Below are 27202 nucleotides of genomic sequence, written 5' to 3' on the forward strand. Positions count from 1 at the left end.
TGGAGGCTGAGGGTGTGTGTCCTCAGGCCAGCAGGGCTCCTGGCACACACACCCTGAAGCCAAGCATTAATAAAAGGGATGAAAGTTGCTTGAGAAGAGCAGCTGGGTGTGCTCATCCCCAGGACTCATACCCAGTGCAGGATCTCATCCCTAGCACAGGCAGTGCTGATTAAGCTGCCAGAGAATCCTGCATGGACTGACTTCACACGGGCAGAAATGGGACAGAGGAGGCGCAGGTGCTCAAAAGCACTGAAGGAAAAAAAAAAGAGTAAAATAATTTGGAGGGTTCAAAAGATTCAGCTTACTCGAAGTAAGAGATTTTTGTAACAAAGTGTTATTTAATTTAATGGCAAAGTTCTTCAGAGAAGTTCGAGAGAAAGGCCTTTGGAAACTAGTTTATTGGAGGGCCTAACCCCAAAAAATGGGTATCCTTGTTACATTTCTTGGGAAATAAAGAAAGAAAGCCCACACATTTTAAAACTCTTGGTTCTGTAAAATTGTTTCTTTACTGATGCTATTCATTTTTCCAAAGACCAGAAAGTACAATAGGCTATTATAAAACTGAGGGGTTTTTTCAGCAGATCCAAATAAAGAAATCAAGAGAATTTAATCAAAAAGCTATAGATTTCACCAGAATTCAGCAGTCCATGTTGGAAATGTGATTAATTTAGACAGTATGAATAGGTTCAAGAACACAAATATGCTTTTAAGCTCACCAGTTTTAATTATTGGTATTGTAATACGAGGGGATAAAAAAATCTCAGAATCTGGATATTATTTAAAAATGTCTGAGCACTACAAGTCATATAGTCTTTGGTAAGTCTAATGGTACTATTTCAGAGGTAAACTGTGACTTGAAGAGGGTCTCAATTTTGAGCCACACACATCAACAGAAGTTGTTAAAATTAATGTTTTGAACCACTGACTACTATGTAGTTGCTGTCATGTTAGCGCTCTGTTACAGGTTAAAAAGAGAAGAAATGTATTCATTCCAGTAATTTTAAGATTACTGTATGTGCAGAACAATTCTGGACAGATAAACCATTTCTAATATATCACAATGAACTAACTTCTTAATTTATTCTAGCCAGATTTAAAAAAAAAAAATCCCATATCCATCCAAGGGTTTGATTATTAAGAAATGTTTTGACAAAATGGGGTAGGTAATTAATTCAGCTAATGTAGTTACAGCTTGTCTATGTAACTTTATATATTCTATATAACTTCAAGAAACAAGGCATCCTCAAATTATAAAGCAGAAAGAAAGCAATAATATCAGTCTGTAAGACTGATAGAGCCTCAAAGCCACAGCATTTTATAGCAAACAGGCGAGCAGGGACATAAAACGCACACAATCCCATTCATGTACTTTTCAGTGGCCATTTAACTTTCTTTTCTTAACCCACTCTTTCTTATAAGTTAAAAAATATTCTGCTGGACAGCCAGAAAAGAAAATGAGAGGCATTGTCTAACACGTGTGGCTGCAGCCTGAGCAGTAACAGTGCAAGTTTCTTGGCACATAAAAATACTCACATCCAAGGTGCCAGGTTGGTTACTTTCTAAACTACTGATATCACATGCCCGGCTCCTTGTGATGGGATATATATTTGTTTGGAAAAGGTAATTATCATCTAGGAACTAAACAGAAATCACAAGCCTGCATCTCTCTCTATCTAAGACAGAGTAGTAATCAGTGCTTCCAGCTTTCCTGAGACTGCATTTGATTTTACTGATTTTAGGACATTGGGCAACTTTTTTTTTTTTTTTTTTTTTTTTGCTAGCTAATAATTTCTGAAAAAAATTCTTGTTACATGTTGTTCTCTATTGCATCTCAGTTCTGGGATTAAGGTGCATGTAGCAAAGCGAGCTCTGTGGAAGGTCATTTACTCTGTGGAAGGTCCAAATTCCTCGAAGAAAATGGTGAAATAAGAATTTGTAGGATGTTAAATAAAAAAACTATGACATCTCTCCCGGTGACTGCTTGTATTGCAACTTGATAATCATTTCTTAGTTTGTTCTTTCCCTTATTATTTACTTGCTACAGGCAGCATTCTCAAAGATTCAAAATGCTATGTATCCGTTCTGCCTCAAAAATCCATTCTGAAGTGTGCAACTGAGATGCAAAAGGGAAGCATATACAACTTTTATTATCTTGCAGTTAAATAATTAACAGTATTTTTATTCTCTGTTAAAGCGTAATTTGAAAAGCGAGCAAACTGGAAAATAACACTGGTTTTTGTTCAGCTAGACATGACCTTCAGTCAAGCCCTCTGTTCCTAGCAGTAGCAAATACCAGAAATTTCAAAGGATGCTTTTTTTGCAATCTCATTTCCAAAAACAGAGACATTCCTGAGACAGAAAAGAGTACAGGTAAAAAACCCTATCATTTCTAATATTAATCATATTAGTCAAAATTAGAATTGTCTGTATTTTATATCATTTGTTGTGATAAAATCGATCTGCGGAAGGGAACACCTTACAGTAACATGCAAGCCAGGAATTCAGTGATTGCCATGGATTTGTTTTTCTACATATTGCAAGAAAAGCTGGCAAAATACACTTAGATGCATCAAGCACTACAATTGGATTTTTTTTTTTTTGTCCAAAGCCGTGAAAAGAAAAAAAATAGACCATACAAATGTACAAACTTCTGACATAAAACCTACTCCAGAAAAATATTTTATGGTAAAGGAGCATCAGAACAAAAATTATGACAACTGCCTTTGCTAGAACGTGGAAGCACGGAGAGTTGCTTCCTGTAGGTTTGAATGACTTAAATAAATATGAAAGTACTGGTTATCTGAAGGCAAGACAAGGATATGTGCATAGGTATGTGTCGAGATAAGTTTGCGTCAAGTGAGAAGCGCAAAGGAATTGTTCAACATTGCAGAATAACTGAATAAAGTCTCTGACACTGTAGTAGCTTCTGGAAATTCCAATAGTATAATTTGTGTCCTGCATTTGGCTGAAGGAGGAAGAAATATTTTGAAGTCAATTTAATGCATGTGCCAGGTGCTTGGATTAGCAGCTCTGAAGGATGAAGTCCAAAGCACAGAGCAGCATTGCTGTCCCATATATTCTGTCACATTCTGAAGGTTATGCTTTCTTTAGAGACAAGAGTGTAATTTAATCTCCACGTTCAATCAGCTCCTGGCTCAAAGCCCACAGAATCGGAGAGAGAATATTTCACCAATTGCGGTGGGCTGCGATGTCATCCTTCTGTCACTTGACCCGGTCCTGCGAGCCAGTTCTCTGGTGAATAATTCTGAGGGAGATGTTCTAGGACTGCGCAATTTGACTTCTTTTTCAAAACCAGAACAGCAAAGAAGTGCTGTGTCTAGACATGGTTATGTATCCACTAGAAAGACCCCCAAAATATTTCTCACTCATGACATGCCGAAAACCTACCTTTGTCCTGCATTCTCTCACGCCTTGTCTGAAAGGCTTCCTTTTCTTCATTCTCAGATAATGCTGCCTTTCAACATGTTTGCTTTCTTAATGCAGGAGACAGTTCTGTATCTTTGAAAAGATTTGGATTGTCTGATGCCACCTGACGGGTCAGTCAGAGCACTGTGCGCGGGACTGCCTCCAAACAAAGCTAAGTGTTGTTAAGAAAAACAAAACCTTAATGTCTCTAATCAGACACAGAGGAATAAAATTGTCCTGGTTTTATTTTAGATTTTGCCAATATTTCACCAGGATTATTTAATTAATTTATTTCTCTAATTTAAATGAAGCAAAAAATGCAGCACATGGACAAGACAAGAAATATCTCTGTTAAGTATTCAATCAGGAGGAGAAGAAATCCAACTTATTGAAGAATGCAGTGATTTACAAAAGAAAAATTATAGTGCATAGGTTTTTTCCTTGGTCCTAAGCATCACCAAGTTCTTTACTGATTGGAATAATTAATGGTGGTAATATTTTCCTAAGGACAATGGGAGGAAACCACATTGTGGCTGTGACACAAATAATTGCTTTCCTACATTTACTTACTTTCTGCAGTAATAAATACACATAAGGCTCAGCTTAAGAATTTCACAATATACTTAAATTTCTGATCAAGCTGATTTGAATTAAGTCCGCCACGCTAACTTTTTCAATAGAACTTTACAACATACTATAAAAGTGTTGTTTAAACAATCCTTCCCATAATTACCACCAATAAATGATACCTTTTTATTGCCATTAGAACACTCTTAGTTACCGGTTTCCAGAGATTGCTGCAGTAACGTGTACATAACTTCGTGCTATGCTCTTAATAGTTGTATGGTTTTCTTTTTAGAATTCTGAAACTGGAAAGGTTTAAGAAAACATGCAAAATGCTGAGGATACACGTAAGTGAAATATTTAATGTCCATCATTCATAAAAGTTACATTGTTTACATAGGGTTCATTAGTATATAATAAAAATGTCATCTTAATGAAAGATTTTCTGGCAAGTCTTTATATGTTAATTTGTTTAACATATGCTTTGGCTATACAGCTAAGTAGGAATATATTTTAAAAAATCTTTCTGCAAATAGTTGCTTAACAGTTACAAAACCTCATTACTAAGAATTGGTTATTGTTACGCTTGCTTGTTTTCTTGTAAAAATCATCTGTGATTTAGACTGGGAATCTTAGGACCAACTTTATGTAGCAAACTTGCTCATTGCATAGTGACCATGTAAACAGCTCAGGGACCCACAAATTATATCCTTGTACTTTAAAGTCACTGTGTAAAGTACACACTGTACTGCTGATGTTTTCTTATGTTGATGAAGGATTTGGGGATTGTTTCATTGTTGATGCTGATGGGAATTTCTTTTTAACACAAGTCAGTTTTATACAAGAAGCTAGAAATTTAAAAAAATTAACACCAAAGGAAATAATTTCACACTGTGCAATAGTATTGCTACCTCATTCTTTTAGATTTTAGAAATATATATATAGCATATTGGAACTGCACTGTACTGATCCTTTTCAAAAGAAAAGTTTAAATTAGTTGGAACAATTAGCTATGTGTTTACATAGAGTTAACTATGTTTGCAACAAATAAAATGTTTATTAATGAAAGGTATTATACAAGAAACATCAAAGAGAAATTCATCATACAGAAATGTACACTATATGTGACAGATGGAAAAGTGCATGCAGAGTTGTCTCATTTAAAAATATTAATTCGGAAACAATAGTACTAAAGTTACTGGGTTTTGATTCCTATGATTTTGGATGAGTGAAAATTTCGCCTTGAATTTACAAAAATCCATTTAACAGATATGACTAGTACACATTAGCAAGCAAGTGGAATGAATGCACTCAGATTTTATTTTACAGGTACTTGTGCTTGACAAATGTGATTTTTTTTTTTTAAGAAAAGGTTTCTTTGAATATGGGCTGGGTAGATTGCTGCCAGGTTGCTCTGGTTTTATACATAGATTCTCTAAATTTGTTTTTGATACCACACAATTTGTTGAAGCCTTCAGTTCTGTTAATTAGACACCATAAAATAACATATGTTTTGTTAACATTCAGGAAATGACATCGAGTCTTTTCTTTTTATTTTTTGGCTCAATAGATTTTAAAATGTATGATTATCATAACCTAATATTGTCTTTGTCTTCACTGCAGTGGATTTCCGATCAAACTTTTCCCCTTCTTTTAATACTTTAGGGAATTTTCAAACGTCGGGATGTTTGGCTGTAATGCCCCATGATTTGTTCTCCCTGAAAGAAATCATAGTGACAATTTATTAAACTACAGAGCAACCTGGCTTTTTGGGGTCTGCAATTCTATTTTGTGCTCAATATACCTAGCATTAAATCTTGATTCATTTCATCATACTATTTAGGTTATACTTGTCATGCAATTACTTTAGCTCCTAGTTTTCTGGCTCTTTTAGACGGCTAAGACAGGGTTTCAGTATCAAATCAGTGGGGCATTACTTTGCATGTTCAAAAAAGGAGGTTAAAAGGCTAAAATCTAAATTGCACCAGCAGTAGTATATACATTGAATATGAAGAAATTGAAAACCTAAGAAGGAACTGTACTTTAAAATATTTAAAAGGCCGTGTTTCTGTGTTTAATACCAATTGCTCATAGGTACCACAAAAGCAAAGAGACACACGGGTACACGTCGACCTTAAATTTTTAAAAAGAAACAAAAAACCCCCACCCAAACAAAAAACAACAACAAAAAATAAACTGATGGGAAATAAAACTCCTTAGATTCAAAATTGTTTATTCACACAAATTTAATAGGATATATCACAATTGTTTGGTCCATAAATATTTAGGGGAAATAGTTTCTATACAATGCATTTATCAATAAACAAAGAAACATGGACAATTTTGCTAGACCACTTACTGTACTATAAACACGAAGCTCAATATATAAGATTATTGGATTTATCAACTATATCTGAAAGAGTGCACAACTGCTTTCTATGACATGTTTGTCCCCTCTAACAGGATACACCATAAAAAGAGTTTCAGAAATAAGAGGTAAAACAGTACAAAACTAGTGAGGTGTCAAAAGGACTTAAAACAGTTAATTTAACAAACAACACATATATCCTGATTTTTCACAAACTTACTTCCAAGGTATATCATAAGGCACATAGTAGAACTGAGTTTTAATTAGTCTACTTAATAAAGTAGATCTCTAGTACCATATATTGTTCTGTCAAAGAACAAAATTTATAAGTATCAATATTTTTACCTGTAAAAGTGTATTAATAAAGATCTCAGCCTTACCAAGGTCTTTTGGTCTGGTTAGTGGTAAATGCCCATAAGGTAATAGAAATAGGAAAAGTCAAGATTCAATATCCGTAGAAGATGATAACCATACTTGCTAAATATATAATGGCAAACACACCTTTCTTCTATTACAGTGTTAACATCTCTTCCATCATCTTTTTTAAAAATAAGCTACTTTTCTGTGCTAATTTTCTAAAAACCCTGAGCAAAAATTACAATAATGCACTTTAATGTGGGCAGTGAACTGTCAATATGTAACCACACATTTATACAGCCAAAAAGGACACCTTTAAAATATATTAAATAGCCACTTTGACCACCAAAAAGAGATTTGATGGTTTCTAAAAAGTGGGGTATATGTGCAAAGTTATTCTTAACAATCCACTAAAAGCAAGACATAGATCTTGACTGGTTTTTGTTTGTTTTTGTTTCTGAGACTCTCCACAATCTAATTGGTGTTCAACTACAATAAAAGGATACAAATGAACATTCACCACTGCCCAGACCATTCAGACTTTTAGCTTAAATAAAACTAAAAAAAGAAAGATCACTATTGTAAACTAAGAAATGTATTCATATCAGCATCCACAAGGCTTCTGAGTTTATCAGCTTTGAAATTATTCACTGCCAATTTGTGGTTTTGTATGATTTTGCTAACTTTTCTTTTATACAAAGTTTGAAAAGTTAAAGTATATGTTAGAGGTATTAATGAACTAAAGATTTTAAGTTCTTGTGTTAAACAAAGTGTCTGATACAATCTCAGGAAACATCTAAAGAAAATTCAAATAGGAATTAATAAATTGTACTGAAATCTTTTTCCTTAAACATCTTAATAAATTATATTTTGCTTATTTCCATTTTCCCTGAAAGAAAAAAAAAAAAAAAGAAAAAGGAAAAAAAAAAGGATTTATCAAAAGATAATTTGAATAGTATACATGCATACACCTTCTTGAAAATTATTTTTGTGCTCACTAAAGTAACTGGGCAACCTCCTGTTTGCTTTGAACGTACAGCATAGAAGCCATGTAGCCAGCTGCAATTTTTATCTTTTTTAATTCCAAAAATTCAGAGCTGCTTGACGGAGAAAAATTAAAATCCCTCCCTAGGCAAAGTCTCAGATCGGTAGGACTCTCCACTTTCATTGTTACTCTGCTGTTGTTACTTTAATGACATCCTTACAGGAGTGAGCTCACTCTGGAGGGCTTTTTCTAGATCTTGCCTCCTTAATAGGGGGCACAAATTTGGAGACCAACAGCCTGGTCCTGCCATCCTCACCCACACGTGCTCTCATCACTGGGTCTCTCTCCAAGTCCTCCATCCAGGCATGGCTTTCAGTGGTGGCCAAGGACATCCCAGCTGGGTGCAGAACTGGCAGAGGAGTGTTTAGCTATCCCAGTGAGACTCCCCAGGGCTCAGGGAGGAGCAGGCTTGCGACTACTGCATTAGGAAAGAGCACTGGTGCTTCCAATCTGACTGTTTCCATGATTAATTTGATTAATTTTGTATTTATTTTTCAACATTTAAAAAAATAAATAGAACAAAATTTTTGGATGCATTATGAAATTTAATTTGGGGTTCTTAAATGCTGTAAGTGAACATACAATCCTGAAGCAGCATTCTTTTGCCTATAATTAAAATGGTTTTTATCTGGTTATCAGGGAGGAATAGAATCCTCTTTTTTTGGAGGGGTAGGGTGTAACAATCAATTTTTTTCAAGGTTCTGGAAATAAGTAACATACAATTTTAAGAGGCACTTATTAGAATGATTGATCACCTTCTCTTCAGTCATTTGATAAAATTAAAGAATTTGAGTACAATTTCCAACAATAAATGTTCATTTATTATAGCAACATATTACTTCAAACTCATTTGCCAGGTGGCTGCAGATGCTACACATCAAGCTGTTTATTTTCCCAAATATTTTGTGGGTTTGTTTGTTTGTTTTTTAAAATGCTTGAAAATAATAATAATTAATAATAATAATAATAATTAATAATAATATAATAATGAAGAGTAAGTATTAAAAAAAGAAAATGAACTGTTAGAAAAGGTTCGTTAAGGTAGTTTGTGAGGGGCTCCCGGATTCGTGGCTGTCCAAGTTAGAGGTCACTGATGTCACTACAGTGATAGTGGGATTGGTCAGGTCTGTTAAAGTGGTCGCAGTGCCGGGTGGAGTGAGTGCGCCGCTGTCTGCTGAGGGCGGTGCCGGGAGCGAGGTGCCGTCAGCTTTATCGACACCCCCATTCTCCTGCCGCAAAAGGTTCCTTCTGAATTTGGCTCTTGCGTTTTGAAACCAAACCTGCAAACCAATCCCAACGGATTTCTTTACCGATGCTTGTTTTGCTTTGCTTATTTTTGTCTTTGTTCTTGCTTTTTAAATTCATTTGTGATGTTTGATTTTGTGTGGCACATCACCTAAGCCATTCCACAGCTTTTCTTGCTACTGGTGGTACTGACCCTCTGTGTACAGGCCCAGTGCTACACGTGCTTACAGCCCTCAGAGAGCAACCTCGAGAAAAATCTGCTCGCTCACTTACCCAAAGAAAGCAACTCTTGATGGCCATGTAGTGTTTCTTGGGTTGGGGAGCTTTGGGGTCAAGACACATAAAGATTGAGGCAAAGGGTGAGTGAGCAGATTTTTGCCAAGGCTGAAAGCTTGCCTTGATTAGTTGAAAAGGCTGAAGAGGAAGGAGGGGTAATTACAGCATCCCTGTCTTACAGACTGTTGATATGGGTCATCTAGTCTTTCTGTTCTGTAAGGTTCACTGGCAGTGTTTGAGGTGACATGTAACACAGACAAGGAATTGCCGCTAATAGATTCTCCTTCTACCTCACTCGCTGCCCTTCTTTGGCACTCTGCATGTAATACACACCTCGTTTTAACTTCACTGAGCTATCACAGACCATATAGGGATTTTTAACATCATTTGCTAGGCTGTCCTTCACAGGGAAGTGCCTTTTGACTATGCAGGTTCTTAAGGAAAACAGTAGTCTAACAAGCATTGAGAGGGGGAGCTAGCTGGTCCTGGAGGATCATTTTGGTCAAAGCTTGCTTGAAATGCATCGGGGATCTGCTTACTGAGGGGCCACATTAACTCCTTCAGGGGAGCCTGAAGGATTCACCCATAAAATCAGTAGATTTGCCACCTCTATCCTTAGTGCAGTCACCACAGACAGACCACCAACCCCAGGATCCCTATTGAGTGGGTGAACTCCGAAGACATTTTCCTCAGAGGATGCAGATAATCATAAATCACAGTTTGGTGTTTAGCTGCCTTAGGGCAGTAAGGCACATATTGGGCACTTCTGCCACGTAATACCGTACCCCTCTGCACGCCCACTAGGGACACACCCAGCAAAAATATTTCTATGTATATTGCTATAGTTACACATAAGGGAAAGGCTGTTGACTAACAGGGCAAAATTCTGTCAAGCCTGTGATGTGGCTTCTTACCTGCAGAACTCTCTTGGTCAGGCCTGTTTTCTGGGCAAGCTGCTTGAGGTCCTTGGCATCTGGATTGTGGTTGATAGCAAAGTAGGACTTCATGGTACGAAGCTGGTGGTGTTTAAAGGAGGTACGCATGCGCTTTGTTTTCTGGGATGGGGGATAAGGCTGCTGGTCTCTGTCCAGGTGATCTGCCTCATTCTCATTACAACCTGTTGAATAAACAAAGTGGAATGAGGAGTTAATGGCCATGCATCACGTAAGATAAATGCATCAAGGCAAAAATCCTGAGTAACAGGAAGGAAGGAAGAAAGGAAGGAAGGAAGGAACTAAGATGGTACAAGGATAAGTACAGATATGAAAATTAACGAGACCAAAAGAGATCCAGAATATTATCATTTCCTATCCTTGTAACATGCTATGTGCCCCAGGCCTGTACCTACTAAGGGCAGACTTGGAAAGTTTTCTCTCCTTTGGCATTTATTTCAAACAAGTCTTTCCCCTGTGGTGATGGTTTTGCTTTGGGCGCTCAAAGAGTCATTTGAAATCTCATTCAGATTTTGAAATCTTACTCATTGAAACATTCTTAGCTTGAGAGAAGAGTAAAGGTCAAACCACATTTTGAATGTTCCTGAGCTTTTCCCCCAAATCACAAGCACCTATAAAGAGATGTACAGCAGGAAAGTTTGTTATGACAGTTCATCAAGAAAGCTGAGTTTTTTGCAGATAAAATAAATGCTTTTGAACTCCGCCTGGGAGTTTATATGAACTGCTCGAAGCCCTTCATCTGTAAAACCTATCCAGGAAGCAGTTGCATCAAGACCTGATCCAGTCTCCCAGGTCAAATCAGCAGTAGATCTTAGCACTGGTTTAGGACATTTCTACAGACAAGCAGCTAGGGCCTGAAAACTTGAAGAGTTTCTCTGCTTTCCCTGATTTGGTATTTTCAAAGTGTCTATGAAAGATAAGTTTGTTTCAGATAAGTTTGTTTCGGATTACACTTTTAGGGGTGTGAATTGTACACAAGAGTTGTAACTCTTTGAGGATGGTGACACCATTACTTCATATTGGAGAAAGAAATTACAGTATTAGCAAAAAAATAAAGTAAGAAATGCATCTGTGCTTTTCTTTTCAGCTTAAACAAAAGGGTTAGCAATGTCTAGGATCTCATTTTATAAAGATGGTTCAGTCACACAGGAAGAGATTAATGGTGTCATCATAGCAGGAAATATTAATTAAAGAAGAGCTAATTAAAAATACTTCAGAATGTCTGTAAATTAGACTGAGTTTCACTAGTTGCTCTTTTTGATTTTTGAACTGCTTTCCAATAGTCACTGGATTATTTACAAGGCCTAGCTGATTCCCATTCCTAAATGAGAGAGAGAAAGAAGAAAAAGAGGGAAAGCACAAAATACAGAGAGACTGATGTCGACAGTGCTGAAAACAGAGGCAAAGCAACTTGAAACCACAAGAAAAAAAGCTTCTTGAAGGTGTTTTCTCTTTTGAATTATAAAACAAGTCAACATGAACAGATGCTGATAAGACAAGTCTTTGACAGAAAATCAGGTGAATATTTAATTATAGCTAGCTTTGCTCCTAGTCTTGGTAAGAGGTGTATATCTGTACTTTCAAACAAAATAAGCTGACACTTCTGAAAAGACCAGGAGTTGAAAGTTGCCTTAAAAACAATTTCAGACCAGATTTGGATTGTATTTACTATTTGTTTTCACAAGCAATCACACTGCCTTCAGTCAAACTGCGTGGGCTGTAACTTATGAGCTGACATAAATCAGAGCACCATAATTCAGTCCTCAGGTTTTACTTCAGAGTTGCAAGCTGCTTGATTGTGTTGTTTTCCTTGGGCCGCTCAGGCTTACAGCAGCAGCACAAACTTCCTCAGGCTCCTCTGTCCTGCTTACTGCCTTTGTTTCTGTGCTCTATTCTTTTTTTCTTCTTTTTCTTTGTCAGTGGTCTACTTTATTTTGGTTTTTATTTTCAAGAGAAAATGAGGAGAGGGCTCCAAGTATCTTCAGACAATCCTGGTTTATACAATGACTACAGCTCTCTCTCTGTTTTACACAGTGTTCTGTGGTTTGACCACATCATAGAGCAGAGTCTAACACTATCTCTTGGAGAACTAAGGGAAAGCACAAAGTCAGACAAGACACTGCTCATTTCTTTGCAGCGGGATTGGAGGGTTGTTTAATTTTTGCTTTCAAAAGAGCTAGAACAGTTTGCTTCTTATTGCCAAGAATTCTTCAAGTAAACTTTTCATAGTTTTTCACACACACACACACACGCAGAGATAATAAAATAAAGTAAACAGCTCTTTGAGGAACAGATGTGTAAGATATTTTCCTAGGGAAATCTTCTTCATTGTCTCATTTCTATATCCTCTAAACTGTAAGTCAACAGAGTTTCCCTCAAAATACATGTTAATTATATTATATAAGATGTAATATAGAGAAAGCCTTGAATGTTTTAAGTACTTTTGAATAGTTTCTTCCAATTTTCACATTAATTCCAGACAGCCCGCAAGTATGAATGTCTTCTACCTCATAACATTTTGAGTTATTTATTGTTGTGTTTCCACTATACAGCTGAGGAGCTGCGAAAAAGAAATTAAACTAACAAACAAAATACAGAACAGAAAAGCTGTTGTAGATTCTGCAGCAGAGTCCGATTTTCCATTCTGGACCAGGGCTCAGCTCCCCTGAAACATAACGTGCACGCAAATCTAAGCCAGGGCCTGCTGGATGGCTGTGAAAACGCACATGCTCATGCTCAGCTGGGAGAAGCTCTTGGCTCTATCGGAGTTTCGTTTCTAAAGCTCGGGGTTGTTTTCCATAATGGCTCGGCACACGGTAGGGGCACCGCGGCTGGGACTGCTCGGGAAGGCGCTCGGTTTACCGTGGAGTCACAGCCGCCGTGCGCCCAGACCCGAAGTGCTGGGAGAGCCCCGGCCGCGAGTGAGGAGCTGCGGGCGCGGCTGCGGAGCGCGGCGGTGCCCGGCTCGGTGCGCTCTGGCGCAGGGGCGATGTGCGGGGCAGGGCCGGGGCTCCGCGGGGCGACAGGGCCGCACACCCGCCACACTGCCCCGACACCGCCCGCCAGCCGCGGCCGGGAGCTGCGGGGCCCCGCTGCTCCCTCGGAAGGCGGCAGCCGTGCATCCGACATTTAATTTCTGCCGACTGCTTGCCCTTTGTAAATGATTACGTGCAAAAGCAGTTACTGAGTCACGGGGCAGAGAACGAAAACTGTGTGTAGGGAAGTGGCTGCCAATTAGTTAGAGTCTTTTTTTCTCTCTCTCTCAAGAGGCGATTTCATCGCAACTCGTTTCGTAGCTGTTTCAGATTCGTTTTCCTCCCCCTGGATCTGGAGCGCAGTGGGTCAATGGGCTGGAGCCGTTTGCACCGGATGCACGGTTTGGCTGCAAACTTTCTCCAGACCATGTGTCAGCCCTGGACATAGCTAGATAATGCTTATAAAAAAAAATTAAATCACGGCCCTAACAGAAGAGATTTCTCAGCCATCTAGCCCGAGTCTAAAGCATCAGAGTGTTTGTTGACTTGTTTTAGATTGTTATTTTTTTTCTCTCAGTTTCCCGGAGGATTCTGTGAGTTCTCAATGCAGTGAGCTGTATTTTCATAATGGGTGGTGCTTTTTAATCTGATTTGGAGCCAGTGGTACATCTTATTTGGCCCGTTGTTGTAAATAAGGGGAGTTTTAAGAATAGCGCACAAAAATTATGTCAGCGTTCGCAAATAATGTCTCTCCTGAGCCCTGATCTGAAGTTTAAGGGGAGCTTTATCATATCCACAACTCTTCATCCTATAACTTCTGATTCTAATTTTAACGCTAAATTGTCCCTAGAATTATTTCCCTTTAGGAATCTGGGGATTAGGGTGATGCTGTGTGGACCAGGGATAGAAACCAGAGCAGAGCGCGGGCGCACGGGAAATCTACCATTGGAAGCTGGGGCTGAATGAATCCTGGCTGCGCTACAGGTTCCCTATTCTTTAGCAGCCTTCAGGATTGATTGGAAGCCGCTCCGTAGCCAGGAATTCCAATGTCATCTTCAATTAACAAGGAACAATTAGCGCAGTGATTACCCTGGCTCCAAGGTCTACGCATCAGAGGAGATGAAATCGCCTTGCACAGCTCCCTGGTTCCCAGCTAAAGCCCGTTTCACGAGCGGCCCCAGAGGAGGTGCCAGGGGAGGGGTGGGGAGGGCAGGGGGGCGGTGGAAGATTCCTTACGGATCTCAGTGGCAGCGGGTTGAACTTGGTGCAGGGGAGAGAGCCCCGGGCCGAGAGCCGTGCACTGTTACCGACCCGCGATTGTTGGAAGGGGAGGCCCTGACCCCTCTCCCGGCTCCCCGGCAGGGCCAGCGGTCCGCAGCGCTGGGGCCGGAGCCCCTGGCTCCCTGCCCCAGCCGGCACTGCTCCACGCTACACGGGGAAGCACCCTCCTGCTTCCCACAGCTTTCTTTTCCCTGTTACCTTCCATGGGAAGCTTTAGTTTCGTTCAAACAATTTTGGAGTAGGGAGTTCGCTAATTCCTATTTCCCCTTACTGCTTTCGTCTTTCATCTAATGAAACTCTGCCTCAACTGCTTGGTGATACTTGAAACTCCTTAACTTCTGGCCGCTAGCACTCTTTATACACAGTTTGGGTACTCAAGTGATTGGATTTAGAGAGGATATTTAATATAGGACATCACTTGTTCCTTTCCTACTGTTGAGAGAACAGAAATCATTCTCCTTAATTATATTTGTTTGGGTTTAGTTACAGGGAACAACATTTATTCGTTGACCTCTTGTACAGTTTGAGCATTTATGTGTCAGTAGAACAGAGTTATTCAGCCTGAAGAATTAATCACCACGAATTTAATATATAAATCGAGTTATATGCATACTACATTGGCATTGTAGGAACCATATACTATAACTTTTATACTATTTTTTCTGATTCCTTTGGTTAATCCTAACTTGAGGTTTAAGTGGTGAAATACTTTTAGCTAATCAAATATAAATAATGATAACTGTATCTCTGAGATTCTGACAGAGAAAGAGCTATGTGGTTTTGGGGTTTGGTTGGTTTGGGGTCTTTTTTGGTTGTTTGTTTTGGGTTTTTTTTTTGTTTTTTTGTTTTTTTGGGGTTTTTTTTCTTTCTTTCTTTCTCTCTTTTTGTCTTTACCCTGGGAAGTGGCTACGTTTGGGTGTTTGACATTAATAGGCAAAGACAGCTTTTGAGGAGGGCTGCTGTTAGCTTTCCTGAAAACGCTCCAACCCTCAGAGGGCTGTTTGTTTGATTTTCCAATGGTTAAGCAAGATTTGGCCTGGCTGAGTTACTCACGCACTGCCTGGCTGAGGGGAAGCCCGAGAACGCTCTGTTCGGGGGAGCGGGAGGCAGACTCGGCGTGTGTTTCCCACCTGAGTTGTAGCTGACGATGTCCACTCCCAAGGCAGGGCTCTTTCGCTTCCTGGGCCTCCCCTTCTGGACCGTGCCGGTGCCGTTGAAGTAAGGCAGGGCCAGCCCTCCGCTCTTGGCAGCCAGCTCGGTGTAGCTCAGCTGAGGGGGGTATTCTCCTTGCAAAAGGGACTCGAAGTGGGCCCTGCAGTAAACCAGGTTGTCCTTCATGCCAAAGTGATCACCCGTGGTCAGAGTCTTGTTGCAGGTGGTGCAGGTGAAGCAGCTCAGGTGATAAACCGATTCCCTGGCTCTCATGACCATTTCAGAGGCTGAGATCCCAAGGTGGCAGCGGGCACATCTCTGCACGGAGAACCTTCTGAAGGAAACAGAAAAGTGGGCATCAACTAGAACGGCAAAGGCCGAGCTCTCCCAGGCGCCTCCCGCCTTCCCTCCCGGCCACGTGAGGGAGCCTGTCCCCGACAGGGTCGCGTCCCCCGGCCCAGGACGGCCCGTGACACCGGCTGTGGCCCCTGGCCCGCCTGAGGTCGGGACAGCCTCAGGGAGCCGGCCCTGAGATCCCAGGGGGAGCGCCTCGCACTCCCCGCAGGGCTGACCTATTCTCCCAGGACTTTGGCGAAGGCCCTGCCGCTGCCCGTGAGCGCGGGGCCAGGCGGGCCGGAGCGCGGGGAACCGGTCCCTGCTCTCCTGGCGTTCCTGTCAAGACGAGAAGAGCCGCGGGGCGCTGGCCAGCGGGACAGCCGTAACACACGGACAAGCGGGGCCGGGCGGGGCGGCGGGTTCCGGCCCTCGGGAAAACCGGCAAACTGCGGGCAGAGGGGGATTTCGGTCGGGTCTTTATTCGGTCGGGTCTTTACGGAGGGAAACCGCCGAGCAGCGGGAGAGCCTTCGCCTGTTTGTGCACCGCCACACATGCTCAGTCAGCGCGTCCCCTGACGGGCCCGTTCAGTTTTCAAACGTGCGAATCTTTTCTGAGGGGACTAAGGATTAAGGAATCGCTGACTGCGAAAAGCTACCTTTGAAAGCCCGTGTGGAGAAAAGAGCGTTTCTGTTCGCAGTGCCTTTTGAGGGGATGTGTTTTGAACCCATGAGGACTGATTGCTGTACCTGTAGTAATCCTCCTTGCAGTAAATACTGCCGTCCTTGGCAAAGCAGGTGAGTTCTGACTCCAAAGCCAGTTTACATTCACAGCACTTAAGACACCTGAGGTGCCATTGTTTGTCAACAGCCAGCAGGTAATATCTGTCTGAGATCTTCCCTCCACAACCAGCACACAAAGCAGGCTTCTCGGGGCTCATGGGGGGCATGTTCTGCAAAACAACCACACCACAAGGGATGAGACAGGGAGAGAAAGACAGGCAGGCAGGCCGGGCTGGGGACGGGTCCTGCGCGGGGCCTGGGGCTCGTACAAAGGCACGGCTCTGCGGGACCAAACTCCTGGCTCCCGGCGGGAAGTTTAAGGGGGAACCGGGACCATCCCCGCTGGTAAAGTGTTCACCGTGATTCACAGTAAACCTCTCCTAACGATCTCATGTCATTTCAATACGTGAAAGCAACGGATTAGGCCGCAATAAGAAAAGCACAGCCCGTTCTTTTCTGAGGTTCTGAACTCAAAGCCTGAGACTTCCCCGTTCTTTTAGAGTTTTAATTTTAAAGCAGTTCACGGGAACAGCATTTTAAAGTAGAAAAATACCGGTTTGCTGTTCCTACAGTTTATGGCAAAGGGTTCAGCTTGCACTCATTCTCTGGCAAATTTTCACCCGTATTTAAACGAGCCGCAACCGCGTCTCTAAAGAAAGATAGGCCTTTTAAAACAGGAGTAAGAGAAAGGAGACAGGTGGATGGTGTAAAGCGCAGCGAGTATGAACGCTCACCAGGCCGGCCAGGGACGTGGGCAGAAAGGTGGCACGGGCTGGTTGCAGCTCAAACCAGCATCTTTTTGTCAGTAAACTTCTGCGAGTTCCCATTGATCTGCTCCCCACGAGGAGTGCCGCTCGGGACAAAGGGAGACGGAGGGACGGTGGAGACAAAAGCTCGGCTGTGAAACTTGGGGCAGCTTTTGCTGATAAAGTAACAAGGGAAAAAAATCCCAAACATCTTGTTCTAAAGTGGCAACTGTTTTAAAGTGGCAACTCCACATTCATTTTTCAATCTGAAATTGTGTTCCTCGCCCGCCCCCTTTCCTTTCTAGCAATTGAAAGGTAAGTTAAACTTACAGTGAAAATCCTCATATAACAAAGCACAAAGAGTTTATCTAAGAGAGAGGGTAAAGGACCCTGTCGCCCAAAGCCTTAAATCAGTTTTCCAGGCCGTTACTTTGTGTGCAGAGCCTCGTGCCTGATCGGCGGAAGCCCTACAAGTTGGAGAAAGGGAGATCTCGCTTTGCACAAAGCCCAGCGTGACACTCGATTTCTCCGCCATCCCTTAGTACATGTCTGAAGACTTTGGTCCTTTTGAATAAAGAAAGAGGAGATGTTGCTTTCTAAGCAAAGTAGTCGGCTGACATAACACTCAGGGAGAGGGGTGCCTCTGTATCAATCACACACTTCGGACCAAAGACAGTTACGAAAAGTAAACAGCGGTTTGAGGCTTAATTTAGGAGGTGCCAGAAGCGCAGAATAAAAGTAAAGCACACCTCGGGAGCTCCAGCCTGCAGCCCTGCTCGCAGGGACAGAGTGGCCGCAGGCAGCCGAGCAGGGGCAAAAGGCTGCTCCGCCGCAAGGGCTGAAACCCCGCCGCTGATGGGATTTAGAGCAGTTTCCCCGTTACTCCGGACAGCACACGCAGCGACATGGATTAGACAAATGTATAACCGAGTCTGGCCAGCACAGCACCCAGAGTTACGGATGGGTTTACGGGGAGCCTCGGGAAGGGTTCTACAAGCAAGGGGTGACAGGGAAGGGACAGAAGGAAGCAGCGTCCTTCTCTTCCCCAAAGTCAAGGTCTGTCCCGAAGCGGGTCCATGCTTGCAGGGATTCCCTTGCAAAGAGCGCCAGCTCCTTTCTTACCGTATCTCGGCCGTTCATCTGTCCCCCTTTGGCCAGGCGGGACTCGGTCTTGGATCGCCTCTCCATCTCCTCCATGATTCCTTGGATGTGGCCTCCGGAGATCCCGTGGAAAAGCATGGCTGGGGGACGGAAAGGACAAGTATTTTCTTCTGCTCTGCACCCCACTATTTCCATATACAGACCCCAGAGTCTTTAGATCATCCAAAATGTTTACACCGAAGCGCACAGCGCAGGAAGGGAGGTTGCAATAGGAGCTTCTCTTTGCGCAAGCACTGAGGGCTTCCTGAAGATGTGCAGAAAACAAACAAGGGGGAGAAAATGTAATAATAATTAGTTTAAAAAATAAAATAATAAAAGCGAGCTAAAGGATCTGTTACTGTTCTGGAGAGCTGGGGTTTCTGACTGGAGAGAGTTGGACCTGGGGCAGTAGAATCAGTCGGGAAAGGATATAGTTTTGAATACAAAGAAAGCAAAAAGAAGTGCTATTTTCAGCAGTCCCTGGTTGCTTTAAAGTTCCCAGTGCCTGTAGGTTGGATTTGGGACTGCTGCTTTCCGGAGCTCTGTCCAATTTGTTAAGAGACTAAAGCCAGCCCATTTTTGATAATTTAGTAGGAGGAGTTCTCTCCCTTGAGCTGCCACTGATTTTTATTCAGACAACAAAGACCTGTCATACTCCTCTCAACCCCTAGTGATGGGCAAGCAGCGACAAACACTACGGTCGGGGCTGTGGGTGGGGTGGGATTTATTACCTCCCCCAAACACGGAGTCCCGGGAGTTGTCGGCGACGGCGCCTGGCGAGGAGCAGGGTGGCCCGGGGCCCCGCTCCCCCGGGCCGCGCCGCGGGAATCTCCGTTCAGCGGCCTCTCGGGCTGGCCCCGCCGTGCCTGGCTCCGCCGCGGGAATGGGACAAGGAAGAGGAGCGCCGGTGCGGGGCAGCCGAGGCGGAACGGAGCGGCCGGAGCACTCCCCTTGTCCCGGGCCCGCGGAGGGGTGCCGAGACGAAGGGAGCCGCGGAGGCAGGGGCGGCCCGGGCACTTGGAGCGCTTCCCGGGACGCCGCCCGCCCTGCTGCCCCGCGGAGCCCCCGCCCGTACCCGCAGCAGGATGCGGCCCCTCCGCGGGGCCAACCCCGGCCGGCCGGGGACGCCCTGGCTGGACTCTCTCCGCTAGATCGCTCCCCGGCCGCGGACTGCGAGCGATCATTGTGTGCGGGGGACCGGGCGATGCATTCCTTCCCGGCTAATCTCTCTTGTCTGTTCTCCCTCCCCTCCTTTCCCCGTTTTCCTACTTACTTTTCACACCACTCTTCCTTGCCTTTCCCTGAAACAGCTGCCGGCTGTTTCCTGACACCTCGATCCCTACTGAAGGATCTTCCTGGCGGCAGTCCTGAGCTCCCTGCTCCCTGGGGGACACTCCACTCCAAACCCTAGCGCGACTAGCGAAAGAAGTATCCCAGCCCCCACTTCCTCTCCAAAGCATCCCAGAGACATCCTCAGGGGCTCCTCGAGTCACCTCTTCCATGTAACCCAAGATTCAGGCAGCCAGTTTCCTCCCCTCTCTTTCCCCCTAAGTAGCTAAAATTAATGTTATTTGCAGATTGAATGTTGTTACATTCCTGCGAGTGCCAGAATACAGCTCATAAAACACAATTTCACACAAAGATGAAGTCAATCAAGTGAAATAAGCCGGGATTTTTTTTTTTTTCTCTCTGTTGGCACACTAGACCCTGGACAGCAGGGCTGCTATTTACTGTAAGTAATGTAATTAGCCCTTTTGGATGGAAATCAATGTGTTGTATATATGTGTGTGTTTTAAGAAGGGAGTAATAGCTATAAAACCAACGAGATTCAAAAAGGGTTGAGGGAATCTCCCTTTAAAAAGGGCAGATCCCTCCAGAAGCCGTAGTCTTCTGCAGAGCACTCCCGGACGGGGAAAAAACCCCAAAAAATCTGTATGTGGGGAAGAAGGAGGAAAAGATAGGCTTTTCTTGGAGAAAACAAGTCAATTAGCACAATAAGACATCAGGGAAAATAAACAAGGTGATTTAATCCGGGACACGGGAGCTGTTCACTCGGGATCCCCAATTCTCCTCCACCCACTCCTTCCCTTCGCCGCTCCGCGACGCCCCGGCTGCTCGGGGAGAAGGACAGGGGCGCTTCCCTCTCGCCCCCAGCCCCGCGGGGCTGCGGGGCCCGGGCCTGTCCGGTTGCGGGGCCAGCGGCTTTGTCGAGCGGCCCAGGAGGAGAAAAGGGAAGGGAAAATAAGGGAAGAGAGGCGCGGCGGCGCTGCGGGCGGGGGCGAACCCCTGTGCGGGAGGAATCGCCCTGCGCCCGGCAGGTACCGCCGGAGTGCGCCGGCCTGCCCAGGGGAATCGCAGCGGTGGCTGTAGACAGAGGTGCAAAAACCTCCTTTAGAGACGAGTTCATTTTTAATCGTTGCAATATAGTCTTTGGACTCTACAGGCACGTTCAGGGTTTGTTCCGGGTGTTTTCCCTTCGAAGGAAATTTCTCTGTAGCTCCCTCCAGTTATGTTGTCGGGGTAACTCACCCTGCTTCTGTTTCGTGTTGCGTGTGCTCTCCTGGAAATGGTCTGCATTTCCCGTGGCGCTCGGGTTGCCAGATACCCTGGCGTGTGCCAGGCAGGACCCTCTCCGAGCCCCGCCCGCCCGGGCAGACCCCGCGGACCCCGCTCGGAAGCGCCGCCGCCGTCCCGCTGTGACCGTGTCCCTGCCGGGCTGAGGAGCGTCAAACTCATCGTGCCCGCCGGGAGCGGGGAGAGGAGGGGTCTGCGGGAAGCCCCCGGCTGTCGCTGGGCCCAGTTCCCTCGGGAGACAAAGCGGGGATCCTGTGCCCCCCGAGCAGGTTTTGCCTCCTCCTCGGGTGCCCGGGGTGCGGGCACCCGCTTATGTCGCGTTTGCTGTCTCGGGTTCACAGAAACGCTCTGCAGGTGCGGCGTCAAAGCATCGGTCCAAGGCAGAGACACGGAAAATATTGCTTGCTAAATTCCCGTCTCCACCTTAGCTCGACGGCGCCGTTAGGAGTAATTGGGCAGACTCATAACAAAACTCAGAAATGACTGAGCCTCCTCCGGTTGGACACACTTAATTAATTAGAGGGTCCTTTCTTTCTGCTCCATCAGGTACGGTTAAGGATACGCTACGAGCTACTGCTGCTCCAGTAAAGGAGGCCAGGGGTTTCCAAGGCGTTTTCTGATTAACATTCTAATGCTGGCAGACCACTTCTTACCTAAAGGGACACTAAAAGTTTGTTGCTAGCATCAAACGTGACTTCTCCGTTTCCAAAAGGCCTGTAGGAGATCAAGGTAAATCTATTTCAATGTTCCTGAGATCTCATTCCTCGCTGTGAACTGGAGCTCCGCTGCTCTAAGGCAGGCTGGTAGCGAGAGGTTGCCATTATAGCACGAGGGATTCCGTACAGTTTTGCTGGCTTGCTCGGGGGGTGGGGGAGAGAAAAGCTCACAAAGAACACGACAGGGAACCTAAAATCCAGATCTACGAGCCTGTCCCTCATGAATCCATCGGCATTAGCACTTTGCCTGTGAACGGCAGTTTCTCATCGCAGGGCGCTTTTATCTCCTTTTGCCGCAGCATTTGGGGAAGAATATCTGATGTGCAATATTCAGACTATTTTAGTAACCTGACAGGCGCTCTCCGTCTTCTCCTTTCTGTAAAGCTCTACACGAACTCCCCAAGCTAATGGGGGGCTGGGGGGGGGGAGGAGAATGCGGGATACATCGCTGTGGAGATTTCCACAGGCGCGGCGCTGCCTGCCCACGCAGGGCTGGAGAGCTCCCGCGGACATCCCGCTGGCCGGGCTGCAGCCCCTGCCCGCAGCTCCGCGGGCGCGGCCTGGAGCCTCTTCCACCTTCGCGATTAGCGTGTGCCCGGGGAAGATTTCAGCGTGCGGTCACCGGGATCCGCTCCGCCACCGAGCCCGCGTCCTCCCTGGCCACGGGCTACGGGCTAAAGCCTATCACAGCGTGAACGATCTGGTGCTTAGTTCGGAGGATTTAGGACAAGGTCTCTATGCAAATTAATAATTGACCAACAGTAATTAGGAGAAAGGGGAGGGTGTTCAGGCGGGGGGTGGGGGTGGGGAGGAGGAGGTGTTCTTTGAGGAGAAATGGTTTGGATTTCGCCTGCCGCATTTGAGGCCGTGGCGTGTCCGGCTGCAGGCATAGGGCACTGCCCGGGCCAGCCGCCTCCCGCCCCGCGGGGCACCAGAGCTTCACACCCTCTCCGTCAGCACCTGAACTTTTCAAGACACTTCCAGTTTAATCATTTCCAGAAATTTAAAGCGCGTGGTAATAACAGCAACAGGATTACGATCCTGTTGCCTGCGAGTCGGGTGGTTAAAGCCAGGTCTATTTTTAAATCCTAACGCTATTTTCTGCACTACGAGCTTGTGGTGGAGTACAGTGCTATTAATGATCAGCCTCATCTCTTTGTAAAGTCCGCGGGCGCTGCAACCAATCTAGACACAAAGAAGGGAAATCTGAATAGAATTACATGTCTTGGTGGTGGCACCAAATGTAACTAATATTGTTTTCAGTATTCAAATAAGTTGTGGTTTATTTTGTCTCATTTTTTAATTTTTTTTTTTTTCTTTTTCAAGCTAGACATTATTTAAAATTCTGCTTCGGAGTCAGATACAACATATTTTACCGTCACCATCTTTCTCCTCCCCTGAGTCCTCTCGAGTGTACCGTAAAGCAACTTTCGGATCGCTGTGTTAGGGACGTGTCAAAGCCGGTGCATCGCGGCCAGACTCGGGCACCAGCCCCTCTCCTCCCCTGCCAGGCTGCGCGGGGGCTGGCGGTGCGAAGGACACAAGCGCAAGGTGTCTTTAACCGTAAGCGGCATCGGATGAAAACCCCCAAACCTTCAATTGTGCTGGTACCTCCCGGTACTCTGAAAACATGTCAATTAAGGCACGTATTCATTTGCTCAGAGAGATGATATTTCAATAAGAAGCAACTAGGTGCTTTGCATAGTAATCCCAAACACATATCGCCATAGCCAAGCGCTGTGACTGACCACAAACAAGTGGTCACACAGCCAGAAGAAAGCAGGAGAAGCAGATTATTGTCTAACATGAAACTGTTCGCCGCCCAGGACCTCAGCACTGTCAGCTCCATAGTTGTCTGGTATTAACTGTAATCGTATTTGCACTCTGCTTGTAATTAAGCCATTGGAAATGATCATATTTTGCTGCTTTTGAAAGGGATTCCCTTACAGACTGGATTATAGACAGGTGAAAGGAGCCATTCCAAAAAAAAAAAAAAAGAAAAAAGAAAAAAAAAAAGGAAAAGAAAAGAAAAAAAAAAAGGGGGGGGGGGCTTTTTTTTTTTTTTTTTTTTTTTTTTTTTTTTTTTTTTAATTGAACTGGAAGACTGAGCCTTCCCAAGCTGAGCAATTTTTCTAGATTAAAACATAGATGCATGCAATGTTATTTGCGAATACACCTGGGGAAAGTACCGTTCTGTGTTGTTAAAAAAAATAATCCCAACCAAACAATCAACACCACGACGCCAAAGAAACACCCTACAAATTACATCCGTCAGGTCCAAATAGCTGCATTGCTAGCACAGACTCATGCAGGAGCTTACCTTGAGACCTTAGAAGCTTCTTCCAAAATTGTGCCCTCTTTAATGAGTGATGAGGGATGGGTTTTGAATGGAGAAGAGACGCAATGATCTAGCCAGTAGATGGAGGTTGTTCCTTGCTCCTAGCAGAGGATCCCTATGTTAATTAAAATAAACAAGCTGCTTGGTGGAAAGATTTTTTTTCTCCCTTCTCTCCCTCTCTCTTCCCGCCCTCTGCATAGCCTCTGACACAGAACTGACGTGAATTTCTAACCTCTGACCTTTCGCCAATATACACTGATACCTGCCTTTTATTTTCTGTTTGTTTCGAAATATTTCCGAAAACAAAATAAATAAATAAAGAAGACCGAATGGGGAAAAAAAAAAAAAAAAAAAAAAAAAAAAAAAAAAAAAAAAAAAAAAAAATCCCACCTCTCGATTTTGGCTGGTTTGCTGGATTTTCTTGATTAGCTGTCTCAGCTCCTCAGTAATCAGGTGAGGTGTTAATGGGGAGCTGGTTGTAAATAAAACTAATAAAGCAAAGAACATATTAGGAAATTAAAAAAAGGCGAGGACTGAGAGCCTGTTAAAAATATTGTAGAGAGCTGAGCGTTTCCCCATCACGTCGTTTTTTTCGTTCTGTGCTTATTCACAGCTGAGCAGCAAACCCCGGGTTGTTGCCATCTCTCCGCATTTTTTTTTTTTTTTTTTCAAATCGCAATGAACCAGCCATGAGCTGCATCAACCCTTCCCACTTTCATAAAAAGCCTCTCAGATGGAGTCTCTAAACAGCAAACTTCAGCCTGATCTGATGTGATATGATATATGGATTCATGGAGCAACCTCGCTTTGCCAAACACGATGAAACTGTGAGTTGTCATGCAATACTACGCAGTCAAACCTGGGATAATTGTAAAAGTGAACCCAATTTAACCCATTAGAATAAAATCAGATGCCAAGATGAATCGGAATCATTCCTTCTTAGGTGACAGTACTGATGACAATTGATCCACCGGCTCAAAACAATAGAAGAATATAGGGTCGGGAGTCATTTCTCGTACTCCCTCCCAGGGGGAAGCGGGGAGCCGTCGGGGAGGCAGGAGCCGGAGCGGCTCTCACAGAAAGGAGCTCACTGCGAGGACCCTGTGGCCAGGGAGCTGTTTCGCTTTGGTTTTGTTTGCCCGTTCCTCTTAACTCCTGCAACAGTTTCTGTCCTTCTCCCCTGAGCCATGTGACCCTCAGGTCTACGTGGCCAGCTTGGTAATCTATCTTGAAAGAAAAAAAAAAAAGAAAGAAAAAAAAAAAAAAAAAAAAAAAAAAAAAAAAAAAAAAGAAGCAAGGGATGCTAATGATCTTCCTTGGAGTTTGTCAGCGGAGAGGAGGAAGCAGGGCGGGCTCGGCTCCCCACGGGGGTGCGCACCGGCGGGTGGGGGTCCGGCCGTGCGCTCTGGGCAGAGCGACGGGTCCCGATCTGCTCCGGCTCTGGCGGCGGGCCGGCAGCCCGGCAGCAGCCGGGGAGCAGCGCGGTGGCACCGGGAGCCTCTCTCCCCGCCCCGGCCCCGCGCCCGCCCTCCCGCGGGCAGGGCTGGGGAGCGCCGGGAGCCCGGGGCGCCGCGCCCGTGGTCCCCGTGAACGCGGGCGGGCAGCCAAGGGCACATCCCACCCAACAGCAGCGGCTCACCTGGAGAAACCGGCCAGGGACGTGTGGGTCGGGGGTGTGTGTGCGCGTGTTTGTGTGGGTACTTCTGGTGCAGAACCTAAAAGCCGAGCATGCCTCTGCAGGAGGAGCGGATTTAGGGTAGGGGTCACGAGCTCTCATCACGCAGGGCTTGCTGTGCCACCTCCGGGGCAGCTGCAAACGCGTCTTGCTCCCATGGTTCGGATGGCGAGAGCTTTTAGAATAAGGGTTCGTTAAATCCGCTGGCGTCCGGGAAGTTTAAAGGCATCCCCAGCAAAAGCGGGAGAGGCTCCGGGGCAGGGGGAGCTGAATCCTTCTATTCGCGCATGCCGGGAAGCGGCTGAGCGCGCAGGGATAGAGCGGCCTTCATGGGACTTGATGTCTTCTTAACCTTCCTGAGAGAGCAGCCGCCATCTGCACCAAGGTACAACAATAAGAATTATTAGTATCATAATCACCACTGTTCTTATCGTTGCGACTTTGAGGGAGAAGCCCAGCCTCGGCTCCGACTTCGGCCCGCTGAACGCCCCAGCCACGGACTCTGCCCCGTTCCTCCTTTTACTATCTAAATCGGCTAAAATACCTCTTTTTCCCAGTTACCAGCGCTCTGATGGGAGCAGGAGGCAGAGGAATATGCAAGGCTCATAATAAGCCACCTGCTGCGTAGCGCCTAACCCATGTTATGCTTTATTTCATTACTGCCGCCGCGGCAGCAGCACCGGCCCGTGCGTTACAAATTCCCCACCCAACACGGACAGCCGGGACAGGACCCCGGCACGCTGCGGGGGTCAGCGACAGGCACCGATGCTCGGCTGCTGCGCACGGAACGCGGACCCACGGGCGGCACCTCGGCACGGGCCCGGGTTCCGCCCGCTGCTGCGGGGGCACAGCCCGCTCCGTCCGGTCAGAGCTGTCCCTCCCCGCAATGACCCCCTCTCCGCCTATTTGCATGCCCACGCGAAGCTGTATAAACAGCAGTAACAGCCTCGTACATTAAATCAGTATTTGTTAGCACAGCCATTCCGAGTCATTTCAGATATTAGGACTCAGTCTGTTAAGTGTGCTTCAATCTACTGACTTGCCAGACGAGATGTTCATGTGGACCCAGTTGCTAAAATCATGAAAACAGACTTTAGCTCTAAACTGTGCTACTCTCCCATCTGACGGATGTTAACACACAAATGAAATCCATTTGGATGTTTTTTGTTACCAGAAGGCTGCGCTGACGCTCAAATGATCTAAATCTTAGCATCTGGAAGCCTGTACAAGCATCTTTTTTGGAATTGGTTTCAAG

General features: G+C 44.9%; 1 protein-coding gene across 4 annotated transcripts; it reads right to left on the minus strand.

Moving 5' to 3' along the window:
- Positions 1–4332: 4332 nt before the first annotated feature.
- Positions 4333–24731, minus strand: LHX9 (LIM homeobox 9). 4 transcript variants are annotated; one of them, XM_040072722.2, is made up of 7 exons: positions 24663–24731; positions 24255–24387; positions 18627–18745; positions 16726–16928; positions 15621–15976; positions 10196–10398; positions 4333–9040 (listed from the first exon to the last, which is right to left on the minus strand). In XM_040072722.2, exons 3-7 carry the CDS (start codon positions 18741–18743, stop codon positions 8783–8785), a joined length of 1137 nt encoding a protein of 378 aa, XP_039928656.1. In that variant the 5' UTR covers positions 18744–18745; positions 24255–24387; positions 24663–24731; the 3' UTR covers positions 4333–8782. The 4 variants fall into 4 exon arrangements, with proteins under 4 accessions (XP_039928656.1, XP_058277705.1, XP_039928658.1 ...); XM_058421722.1 differs by lacking the exons at positions 24255–24387; positions 24663–24731 and adding exons at positions 18841–18909; positions 19918–20146; XM_040072724.2 differs by lacking the exons at positions 24255–24387; positions 24663–24731 and having other exon boundaries at positions 4333–5708; positions 18627–19143.
- Positions 24732–27202: the final 2471 nt, after the last annotated feature.

Source organism: Hirundo rustica, chromosome 9 (assembly GCF_015227805.2).
Source record: "Hirundo rustica isolate bHirRus1 chromosome 9, bHirRus1.pri.v3, whole genome shotgun sequence".
Lineage (NCBI taxonomy): Eukaryota > Metazoa > Chordata > Aves > Passeriformes > Hirundinidae > Hirundo > Hirundo rustica.